We start from the raw sequence: 12,814 nt of genomic DNA, 5'->3' as shown, positions 1-12,814 counted from the left end.
GAAGTGAGTACTTTCATAAGAATCTCAGTCCAAAAGTAGCTCTCAAGAGTTAGTAAGCAGACAGTACTGACAGCAGACTCCTCCTCTGTAGGTAGGGTGAAATGCTTCTGCACAGAGTCTATACCTCCACCAATGACCAAGAGCTCAAAATGCTCTATAGAAATCGGTAATAAAAATCTAACTTCATTTTTTAAAATTTATGTAACACAGGTTTTAGATAAACAAACACCTCATTAAACATTTGTAACAGGATACAACCAGGATATAAACAGAAACAAGCTCATTTAAGCTTAGTAAGACAGCTTTCTGTGTGTCTGTGGGATTGCATGTATGAGTGCACATAAGGTGTACAAACCAAACCACAGATCACCTTTGGGTATCATTCCTCAAGTACTGTACACCAGGTCTCTCACTAGTTCTGAGTCCACCACTTAGGCCAGGCTGGCTGGGCATCAAGTCCCAGAAACCCACCTGTCTTTACCCTGACACCACTACCCCATGCCTGCAGTTATGTGGTGAAGAGGAGCTCATTCATGCTTGTACAGTATCTACAAAACGAGACTGGACTTCAATTCAACATTCTTTTTAAAAAAGACTGTGTTCTAATACATTTTTTACTCCCAGTACTAGATTCTATTTGTTTCTTTTTCTCCAAATTATCAAACTGAAAATAAGACAAAAAAAATGTATAAGAATATATTTCATCAACACCTTTAATCCCAGCACTCAGCAGGCACATAGGTGGATCTCTGAGCTTGAGGACAACCTGATCTAGAGTGAGTTCCAGGACAGCCAGGGATACACAGAGAAGTTTCAGGGGAAAAAAAAAAAAAAAATCCACAACCTCTCCAAAAAACAAAACAGTTCTTCAGCCATCTTTGACATTTAAGGTTCAAATGATTTTATGTAACAGGCTTTGTTCTTTGCTTCTGGTAATAGTATGGAGGCCATCTTACTTTTACATAGCTCTGTAAAGGGCTTCTACTACTGTGACCGTGAGGATCTAACTACTCACCTTGGCCTTGTAGAACCTTTCTTTCTATTATGCCCCCCCCCCTTTTTAAATAATTAATTTTTTTTTGGGATATTCTCTGTATTTACATTTCAAATGTTATTTCCTCCCCCTCCCACACCCTTCCCCCTCCACTTGCTTCCATGAAGATGCTCCCTCTCCCAACCACCCTCTCCACCTCAGTGCCTTGGCATTTCCCAACACTGGGAAAACGAGCCTTCACTGGACCAAAGGCCTCTCCTCCCATTGATAGCCGACAATGCTATCCTCTGCTACATATGCAACTGGAGCCATGGGTCTCTCCCATGTGTGCTCAATAGTTGATATTTTAGTCCCTGGGAGTTTGTGGAGGGTTTGATTGGTTGATAATGTGCTCCCATCCCTTTATCACACAATCTGTGTAGTTTTCTGGAGAAGATTTTTCTACTCTTCATTTAAACACGACTGGCTTACACATGTGTGCATGCACGCACACACACACACACACACACACACACACACACACACCCCTGAGATCCTCAAAGATTGAGCACAATAGAATCTTAATGTAAAGGATAAAGTAAAATTGGAAACAAAGTAACACCCATAGCTGAAAACCTTGGCATGGAGACCGACTCACCTGTGTGCTGTGCAGGCTGTGGCAGTGGTTGGTTTAGGTGAGAACTGTGATGGACAGAAGGGATGGGGCGGTACTGAGGCTGGCTGGAGTGATAGTGGCCTGGAGCACAGTAACAGGCTGGCATCTATAATCATAACCAATGACAACAAAAATTAGTTTCATTTGGAAAAGTAATTTTTCCATGAGGCACATAAAAATTCAATGAGCAGTAATTATAACATCAACCCTTTTTAAACCAATGAAAATTTCAATTTAAATGGAAAAAATATAAAGTCCATATCTTTAAGAGGATATTTTACCATGGGCATGGTGACAAATGCCTTTAATTTTAGCACTCTGGAGACAGAGGCAGGGGGATCTCTGTGAGTTCGAGGCCAGCATAGTCTGCACAGTGACTTCCAGGCCAGCAGGGCTAAACAGTAATTCATACTTTGAATTGTAGCTAAATGTTATATGGCTGCTCTCAAGGCACTTGACAATCTTCAGAGATAACTATGGGCTTTATTTAAACTATCTCACAAATTGTTCCCAAGTTAGAGGCTCCCATGAGAGAAAGAACATGAAATAGCAACATACCTGTGGTGAGGGCTGAGCAAGAAACCCCTGCTGCTGGAGCACAGGCTGGCTGACAGGATGCCCAGAGGCAGAGAAACTGGCAGTGGGGACTGACTGCCCAGGTGGTAGGGAAGGAGGAGGAGGGGGTGGGGGGGGTGGTGGAGGATGTGGGGGTGCTGTCGTCACGATGTAACCAGACTGCTGAGGAGACTGTAGAACAACAGTGGACTGGAACATGGTGGTGTGAGGGTCGGAACCATCAGCTGATGGCTGGCGGGCAAGACTCATGTGGCTGAACTGAGAGCCAAGGTTATCCTGTTGAAAAGAAGTTGGCCATTAGTGAGCCTTTCACTCATGGGCCAAATTTACCAATGCAAAGTGCTACCTACACCCACCTCTTCCCCCGCCTTGAGTATCTCATTTCTCCAGGAATAGCGTCAAAGTTTTTACGCAGCTGAACTTGAATTTCTGACCCTCCTGTCTCCACTTTCTGAGTACTGGGGAACAGCCATAAATCACAATGTCTCACTTGTGCAGTGCTTAGGATGGAACCCAAGACAATGTGATGTGAGGCAAGTACTCTACTAACTGAGGTATATTATTCAGTATTACCTATGCTTTATATATTTGTAAGCAAGCTGTAGCAGTGTATGTATGGACATCATATGCATGCAAAATAGATAGGATAGAAAACAGCAGGTTCAAAAAAATAAGAACTCCTATGTAGAAGGGAAGATATGTTATAATATTCTATATTATTTAGGAAATATACCTAATGAAAATCATAGCATGAGGAAAAGATTAGGGTGCGTTTTTCAGTTTAAAAAAACAAAGCTACATATATTTAATGAAGTTTAAATGTTGACTTGGGTTCATTTTTATATTACATAATTAGCATTTTTTGTAAGAAGTTACTTTTAAATAATTCTTTTCTTCTGAATCTCCAACCATCAAAATCTAGTTATTCTTTTTTTTTAATATATCAAAAAATAATTTAGCCATAATTTCTCAATCTGGCACTCAGGTTAACCAGGAGAATACTTTATATTCATGTATCCTGTTTCTGGATCATTGGTGAGTAACTAGTGGTCTCCAACCAAGGCTATGATTTATGTGCCATATGATATATAGTTCCTAACTTGACAGACTAAGCATTATCTCTTTATTGGTCACTTAAATGACAGTATGGGTTAAAATAAAATGCCCCTCTTAGGAAGCAACAGACTTACAATATATGAAAATGGTTTCTTAAATGAAAATACCTCCTAGCTCTAAATTACAAAGTAATATGGCTAAATATTCTTGCAAAAGTAGTATAAGTAGAAGAATCATTCACAAAACATGATTAATGCTTCCTTTTTTAGTAATTTAATCTTATTTCATGTACATTGATGTGAGGGTGTCAGAGTCCCCTAGAACTAGAGTTACACATAGTTGTAAGCTAGCATGTGGGGGCTGGGGATTGAATCCTGGTCCTTTGGAAGAGCTGCCAGTACTGTTAACCAAAGGGCCATCTCTGGAGCTCCATATTTCTCTTTCTTGTAGGCTGAAAGTTATTTCATAAAATCATTGAGAGATGAAGCTGGTAAATATTGTTGCCTCAATTAAAAATAAAAGCATCCTCAACAGAACAAAGAGATTGGAAAAAGCATCGAGAATGGTTTTTCTGCTAAAGTTTATAATCTGATTTGAAGTATAGTTTCAACATAGGATAGGTCAACATAGAATATCCCTAGTAAAGCAAGATGTCAGGAAGTTCTCTTTTTAAAAAAAGCAATTTTTTTTAATGTAGAAGTTAGTTCATGTATGAAGCTATGCTAAAAGATACAGTGTTTTAACATCACAAAGCTAATTACTTGCAGTGTGGGCCTAATCTTACCGACAGAAATTAAATGTCAAGTGATCTTTGATAAAATCAGAAGTCCTCTGTAGCTACATGCTGTAATCTATCTAAAGTAACTGGTTCTGACCTACTGTACCTAATCAGGACTTAAGAGAAAAGCTGCCTCTTCTGGCTAGATTTATGTTAACACAAAACAAACCAGAGTCATGTCGGAAGAGTGACTCTCAATTAAGAAAATGCCCCAATAAGACTACCTGTCAGCAAGTCTGTGGTACGTTTTCTTAGTGATTGATGTCAGAAGGGCCAGCCCATTGTGGGTGATGCCACCACTGGGCAGGTAGGTGTTCTTGGATTGTATACAAAACCAGGCTTAGTAAGCCATGAGTATTAAGCCACAGAGCAGCACCCCTGCATGGCCTCTGCTTCAGTTCCTGCCTATAGTTTCTTGCCTTGAGTTCATGCCCTGACTGCCCACAGAGATATAGTTTGACCCTGAGGGTAGTAAGATGACATAAACTCTTTCCTCCCATCTTGCTCTTAGTCGTGTTGTTCTAATCAGAATTCTATGACACTGCCATTCCAGGACAACATAGGCTCAAAACTGACTTCAATTAAAAAAAAACAAACTAAAGTATTTGAGAATATTTACAGTTCAGAACACTCATCCTGAAAATTTCCCTTTTCAAAAATAGGAATAATATTATGTCCTTTATAGTTACTTTAAGTTGCTATAACTACTGTCTAATGAAAAATTATTAATATGAATTAGAAAATTCATTTGTTACCTATGTGACTTCCTGTAAGAAAAGCTGAAAAGAGCAAATTACACTGACCACACAGTCTGAAGCACTCATCACACAATGCCCATAGTAACAACGAGATGAAAAGAGATACAGTACCACGGAGTACTGCTGGGTGGGTGAGACTGGCAGGAGCGGGGATGGGTAGGGGGCTGGAGAGCATTCAACAGGCTGAGAAGAGGACTGCAGAGGACCAACAGGCTAGGAATAACAGGTGGGCAAACAGTTAATGTCAGAAGAAAATGTTACAAGAAGTGCACAGCATGGAAATTTACACTTTGGGGCAACAGCTTTACATTTATAAAGTCATAAAAAAACACAAGAGATCCAACAAGAAAAACAGTATCAAATGAAGAACTCAAAACAGTAAGAATAAACCTAGACTCAAGTTGATTTCATAATGAGAACAATAACTTTCATGTCATAAATGTAACCTTTTTTTATAGATTAATAGAAGCATCATTAGCCATTTGAAACCCTATTATCTGAGTCATGTCAGTAAAAACAAAGCTTCTTACTCTTATTTCCTAATTTTTATGAAGAGGCCGTCCTATGTTTAAGTGGCTCTATATTATGAAATTATAAAGAAAAACCTTATAAATTTATACAGCCTCTGTACCAATCCTCTTATTTGATAAAGCATGCTTAAATTCTCAGAGACAATGTTGTAAAGCTTCACCGTTGTGTGAAAAACTGGGTAAGAATACCCAGCTCAGTGACTGGAGAGATGTCTTAGCAGTTGCAGAGGACCCAGGTTCAGTCAGTCCTAAGCACCTACCTGGTAGCTCACAACCATCTGTAACTCCAATACTAGGGGATCTAATGGGCTCTTCTGACCTCCACAGGCATCACACACTAACAAGGTGTATGTGTGTCTGTGTGTGTATTTTTTTCCAGGCAACTTAAATATACATGCACATAAAGTAAATACATCCTAATAACCATACTAGGACCAAAAAAATATCTACTTACACAAACATACATCTTTTGTCTACGAAAAACAAAACCTTTCCTTATAGCTAAATGCTAAATATTATTTTTATTAGAAGAATTCATGGTAGGAACTGAGACACTAGATACTATTGATCTTCAGCTAAACACTTTTGCTTCAATGCGAGGAAAAATGCTTTCCAAAGGTACTAAAAATATGTGATTCACTATAATCTACTTTATAGATGACAAAACAGATGAAGATAGATTAAATGATTTTTACTGTGCCAGTTAAGCTAACAGACAATTCTGATTGGATAAACACTCTTTTGGTTAAACTGCATATTCATAAATGAATCCTGCACTGGCTACTGTTGCTAAAAAGAATAACTTTAAAATTCAAGGAGTTAAGTTGGAGTGTGCAGGGAATAAAGAAAAATGTTCATGACAACTGAGATTTACAATGATTACTTACTCTTTTACAACAAAATCAATAGAATAATCTAAAAGTATAAAAGTGTTAGATCAGTTTAGAGTCCAACACAAGATTAAAACAAAAGCAGAAAAAGAGCAAAAGCCGCATGATCTGGAGAGTTGCTGATGGCCCCTGACAAACCTCTTGGCTACCAATCAGCTGAGGACAGCTTGAAGCATGCTAACCAGGTGTAAGTGGCTAGCAATCCCACTACTGCCACTTGATGCACGAAGTCACATGAACAAAAAGATAATCATTTGTTAGTCAATCTGACCTACTCAAGTTGTCAGATATGCAAAAACATAGATGCTAGAGAAGAGAAAGAATACAAGATGGTATGAATGAATGTCTCCCAGCGTGCAAAATGGCAGAGAGAACAAAGTAAAATCCTGACAATAAATAAAGAAGGAAAAGTCTTAGCATTTCCCTCTTTTAACTTGAACATCCACATGGTGACTGTTTTTTGTTGTATGTTTAGGAAATACAGCACCGTTTAAGGGGCTGTTTTTGGAATTCACAGATTTACAGTGTTTGGTTGTGTGAAATTGTACAAATCATTCATCAGCATATTCGAAAGATAGTAATAGGATATCATTCAGTTTATGTTTCTGAGAGGACCTTGCTGCAACTTTTTTAAAAAAATGTGTAAGTTAAGTCAATCAGAGAATTGGATATTTACCTCAAGACCTAAAACTCAGCTTTCAAATGCTTGTTTCCAAACTATGCTCTATCCATCTGTCTAGGATGGTCTTAGAACGACATGGGACAATGTCATTTCTAAACTTGCTCTTACCCACAGGTCTGAGAATCAATAGGCAAATTTATTCCTAAGACACAATAATCTGAGACATTTAACCATAAATAAATCCTTGAGATTTTAAAAGCTGTACTAACCTTATTTCCATCAAATTAAGTAAAAGTGGAAGTCAGTCCTATAAAGTTCCTGGTGAAACACACAGTAGCGTAAAGACAATTATACAAGGACAAAAGAAAGATTCCTTGGCAGCAAGTTGGATGAAGTCAAGGCAGAGCAGGACAAGGAAGGAATTTGTGTAGCCTTGGGTAGAGCTGAGAAGGTCATGCAGAATACTCTTGCAGAGCTTTATGCAATCTCTTCTAAGTACATGGACCTTTTTGTGTGGTCTTACAAGTTTCTCTACAACGTTTTTAGCCCTACTTCAGGCATCAAATTGAAGCAAAAGAAAACAACTGATTTGCCCAGCCAAGATTCTTACCTTCAGACAGCAACTGCTTATAATGGCAACCGACTGTTTACACTACTTTCATATTATCTAAAGGTAATTATTTCATAGTATCACTACTTATATATGTCCTTCATCCCGCAAGACACATTTATTTAAATAAAATAAATGACACACCTTGTAAGGAAATGAGATGAAGTTTCTTCAGAGCAAGTTTAGCAGTGCATGTCTCTTATGAGAAATTAGACTAAAGGAGATTCACCAGTGGATGTTTATATGATTTTGTATTGAAAAAGGTATGCGAGTGTTACACAATTTTTACAAGTTGGCATGAAAGTAGGAATCATACAGAAATCACTTTCTAAACACAGATAACGGATTATTAGGGAACAAAAAGACAATGTAGATAAAAATCTATGTGTAAACTCTAAATTACTTATATAAATTTAAGATATGATTAAGAAAGCTTTTAAAGCCAAGCATGGTGATGCATACTTCTAATGCCAGCACTTGCAAAGCACAGGCAGGCAGACCTCAGTGAGCTCTAGGCCAGCCCGATCTAGCAATGCAAGTTCCAGGCCAGCTGTAATATAGTGAGATCTATTTAAGAAAAGAAAAAGGAAAACAAACAAACAAACAAAAAACCCCAAAACTCTCAGAAGCCTGAAAGATGGAGTTTAGTGGGTAAAAAATATTTGCTGATAAGCCTGACAACCTGAGTTCTATTTCCAAGACACACATGGTAGAAGGAAAGAATCAACTCCAGTTGTTATGTACATGCATGCTGCCACGTGCACGCACACATGCACAAATAAATAAACGCTGGACTCTCAGAATCTACCCCACTCTACCCTGGTAATAGAAAGGAGCATTCTGCATGGCTTGAACAGCCCGGTACAGCTTATTCTGTTGGATTTATTCAGTTTTCATAACTCACTTTGCTCACTAGGCCAGTGAGCAACCTTTGATTTTATTCTTCCTCTTATCTACTTCTTACTGTAAAACAGGGATAAAATATTTACCAGTCAGGCCCGAGATATATATATATATATATTTTCTAATATATCCTCAATATTTTTTAGTTTCAAGTATGTGTCCTTAACATTTTCTTCCCGTGACTACTGAGTGGGACATCACCGGGAGCAGAGGATTAAAGCTGTAAGAAACACTACACTTACCTGGCTGCCTCAGTCATTAGCCCTACAAATGCAAAGGCAGGTGAGCTTAGCATTACAGAATCATGGGTTTGTGCACCTGTGAGAACATGTGACTGGCTGCTGGCTGTGGAGGTGGTGGGGGTGGCAGAGGTGGCTGTGGAGGACCAGGCACTTGGGTTCGAACTGGCTGTTGAGTCATAGGAGGATTATACACAACTGGGTTTCCATCTGGGTTTATGAAGGGTTGACCTGAAACGTTGAAAAAAGAGGAAAAAGTTAATGTATGACAGGATTGAAAATAAAATCGTCACTACTGGATTTATAAAACACATCCATAAATCTCTTATGCACAATTCCAAACCTCTCAGTTTCTTAAGACAAAAAAATTTTTTGTCTTAAGAAGTACCACAGTGATTTGAAATAAAGCTATTAAGAACCTTTATCTCTTTCATCTAGTATAAATATTCAAATGTTACTTGTTATGGGGATGGGGTGCTGTTTCAGACCAGTCTGAGCTAAGTGGAAAATCAAGGCTCTTGAGGGACTAGAGAGAGATGGCTTAGCAGTTAGGAGGACTGGCTGCCCTTCCTGAGGACCCAAGTTGGAGCCTATCACCCATGCAGCAACTCACAACCATCTGTTAACTCTAGGTCCAGGGGATCTGACACCCTCTTCTGGTCCCTGTAGATACTGAAGCCATAAATGTATATGCAGGCAAAAACATTCAAACACTAGAAATGAAAGTAAACTTAAAAAAATATTTTCTGGAAAGTTCTGAGTTCCAAATCTCATTCTGCTCCAGGTATTCAACCACAGGACCATGGTTCAGCTACCATAACAAAGGCAAAGGGTCAACAACATCCAAAAAGACGCCCATCTCTGTCTAGCCTCCCCATGAACATCAGGGCTGGTGTACATTTCAGTTCAAACAGAAAATGCTTGACTCCAAGACATCGGGAAAGCATTCACAAATTTTCAAGGAGGTGGGCAGTAATCTAGGTTATAGGCCACACTGAATATGTCACTTCAAAAAGGCAGGCTGAAGCTGGGAAGTAGTGGTGCATGCTTTTAATCTCAGCACTCAGGAGGCCATGAGTCTACACAGTCTACAGAGCAAGTTCCAGGACAGCCAGGGCTACCCAGAGAAACCCTGTCTTGGAAAACTAAAACTAAACAAACAAAAGGTAGAGAATATAAATAGCTGACAACTTTAAATGTGTAATTATGAAATCAGTTTAACGGTAACAGATTATGCATAGGAAAATATTACATAAAAACCCGTGTACAGCTATGTATTTCAATTTCCTACTTTAATGGGGATTTCTCCTACGTAAAGTGCCAGTATAAAGGTCAGGGATGAAGAGTTTAAAGCATGAGCTGCCATGTAAGTGTCAGGAACTGAACCTGGGTTCTCAGAAAGAGAAGCCAGAGACTTTAAATGACAGAGTTATCTCTCTAGCTCTTTAGAAAATATTTTGCTTGTAATGAACACAGTAGGATCTGGACCAATACTCTATCAAACTATATATAGTTAAAAGTAAATGTGTAATAATATTAAGTGTCATTAGTTAATGTCAAGGACTAAGAATATATATTATCAATATCAATTTGTAAAAACTACCTTTTTTTTTTTTTAAAAAAAAAAAAGAAATGATGTTTTAGGTTTTCTTAAATAGAAAGTCATTTCCAAGCTGGATGGTGGCAGCACATGTCTTTAATCCCAGGGAAGACAGAGGTAGGTGTCTCTCTGAGTTCAAGGTCAGCCTGGTCTACACAGCAAGATTCATGACAGCCAGGAGTATACACAGAGAAACCCTGTCATGAACCACCACAAAGAAAGTAGTTACCATATTCTCAAGGACAGTGGAGGTTTGTTCTACTTGGTTCCTTTTTATAGCAGACATATTGTTTACCACAAAATAAAAATGTTATACCACATAAAGCTCTCGCAAAGGCAGTTGGTTCACTTTGATTGAATGAACTGCTGTTCAGTTATAGTCAAGCTCTTATTCAGTCTACACATCATAGATGGCACATGGGAAAACTGCTGTATAAGATGAATACAATTTTTAACACTTTGCAGCCTAAACATTTCTATTAAAGTTTTCAGGACAAAGACAACTGTTTGTCAAAATTAAAAAGTTAATAACATATGTACATTTAAACAATATATTTTTTAAAGTACCCCACTTCTTAGATATTTCCTGTTATGTCAACTACAATAAACTCTGTCTGGATACCCACCTGTTTGTGGGTTGATCAGAATACTGCCAGGTGGTATGCCAGTCGCTTCCAAGGGAAGCAAAAGGAAGCTAGTGCTTGGAGATGCACCTTGACCACTGAGGCCACCATCAAAGGAAAGAGAACTGTGATTGCTGGCTGCCGGGTAGATGACAGGTGCGCCATGAGAGGTCTGGCTAAGAGCTGAACCTGGGAGAGGCTGCTGGGTGTGGGAAAGAGAGCCTGTAGAGGACCCTACACTACCTGAAGACTCAGATCCTAGGGAAGAGTAATGGAAAATGTGGAATTAAAAAAGAAACTTCATATAAAGATACAAGTTTTAAACAACCTAATAATGCAATTCACATTATACAACATGCAGTTATAACATGATAGCAATGGCTACTATAATTTACTGCCTAGTGGTTCTTTTAAGCTTATGCTCCTAAATATAATTTTAATATAGCTAACAGCAGCACAGAAATTGTCAGAAAAATCATAATTAAAGCATGCAATTTACCAAGTTTATAGTAACCCAAGCCACAGACAGCCAAAGAAACATACTACCGACACTCTCAAAAGGACAGGATACATACATTTTAGCATTTAAATTAACATTTAGAAATATACAGATTACAAATTCTCCAGGAAAAAGAACTTAGCACAGCCAAATGCCTAAAACTGAATGTTTCAGAAACACTTATCTATAAGAACACAAAGATTAAGCATGGTGTGGGAAACAATAAAAATGATAAACTATCTTCTAAACAAAGCAACTGCCAAGTTTCACTAGAGAATTTCATGTCAGTTTATAACCAGATTCTTCCTATAGTATAAACTCAACTACTTTCCCCCTTGACCTAGTGACAGAAATAGAATGACAAATATTTCAAATATTTATGTTAACAGCAGCTTAAAATGTATTTCTAACTTCATCTAACTCCATGGCTGAGCTGACTGCTCTAGACTGGACAGTCTATCTCACATGGACTGAAGCTGTCACTAACTCTGAGATAAAGGCTTTAACGAGTGAATATTATACACTATACATACTGCCTTCTGAACAAAGCCTTTATTCTAAGTCATATTAAAATACACTAAACTCTATCACTTATCTTTTATCTTTTTTTCTGAGATAGGATTTCTTTGTGTAGCCCTAGTTGTCCTAGAACTCAGAGAACCTGCTGAGTATTAAGATTAAGAACATGCATCAACATGGGGGAGCATTATCATTTTTACCTACTAAAGAACTAAAACATTCCACTGTCTCTTATGATAAAACAACACAAGTTTTTTTTTCAATTCTATTTTTACTTATTATTATTATTTCTCTCTCTCTCTCTCTCTCTCTCTGTGTGTGTGTGTCTGTGTGTGTGTGTCTGTGTGTGTGTGTGTGTGTAAGTGTACTCATTGGCTGAGCAATCTGAGGGGCCTCAAGTTATTAAAAAAAATTTTTTAGGCCAGGTATAGTTCTGTGCATGCCTTCAGCTCTAGTATCTGGAAGGCAAAGGTAGAATCTTTGCACTCTAAATGACTTTCTCACCATATTTATTTTCCTTTGGTTATGATCAAATTGCAGTTTACACAGATAAATACACAAGTTTTAAAAACACACAAAAAATTTACTGATTTTAGCAGTATATTAAATCAGCTAAGACATTTTCAATAGATTTATACTTTAAGGTGGGAATGCAATTCAAAAACATTAGCAATGTAAAGCATTAAAATATTAAAAAACATTTTTGCCTTAATATACCTTCCAAATGTAGTTGTACAATACTCATTTTATGTTTAACCTAGTCCAAAAAGGCTAGAGAGAAATAGCCATTTCTGACTTCCATGCTTATTTTGAGATTAAAAAAACAGATACACAAAAACCCTAAGAGACACCTGGGATTCTGTATGCTCTGCTCCTTAGTGAAAATGAGAGAAGTTGCTATGACCAATGTATCTGAAGTACAGCAGCCAAAAGAACCAACAGATTCTTTAAATTTCTATTTA

The 12,814-nt window shown here is 37.9% G+C and overlaps 1 protein-coding gene across 8 annotated transcripts in view; it reads right to left on the bottom strand.

Annotated features, from left to right (window-relative positions):
- The window catches only part of R3HDM1 (R3H domain containing 1), a 72,691-nt gene that overhangs the window by 29,769 nt on the left and 30,108 nt on the right, over positions 1-12,814 (bottom strand). For 4 of the 8 annotated variants that reach the window (XM_080917800.1, XM_080917801.1, XM_080917803.1 and 1 more), the window contains 5 exons: positions 10,838-11,092; positions 8,691-8,842; positions 4,929-5,030; positions 2,208-2,501; positions 1,632-1,755 (listed from right to left, as the gene is read on the bottom strand). In XM_080917800.1, the coding sequence (XP_080773926.1) occupies positions 1,632-1,755; positions 2,208-2,501; positions 4,929-5,030; positions 8,691-8,842; positions 10,838-11,092 (927 nt within the window). The remainder of the gene's footprint in view (positions 1-1,631; positions 1,756-2,207; positions 2,502-4,928; positions 5,031-8,690; positions 8,843-10,837; positions 11,093-12,814) is intronic. The other 4 variants (XM_080917804.1, XM_080917805.1, XM_080917802.1 and 1 more) reach the window with 3 other exon arrangements.

Source organism: Micromys minutus (genome assembly GCF_963924665.1).
Source record: "Micromys minutus genome assembly, chromosome: 6".
NCBI lineage: Eukaryota > Metazoa > Chordata > Mammalia > Rodentia > Muridae > Micromys > Micromys minutus.
Note: the sequence above shows the minus strand (reverse complement) of the source record. Positions and strands in the feature narration are given on the sequence as shown.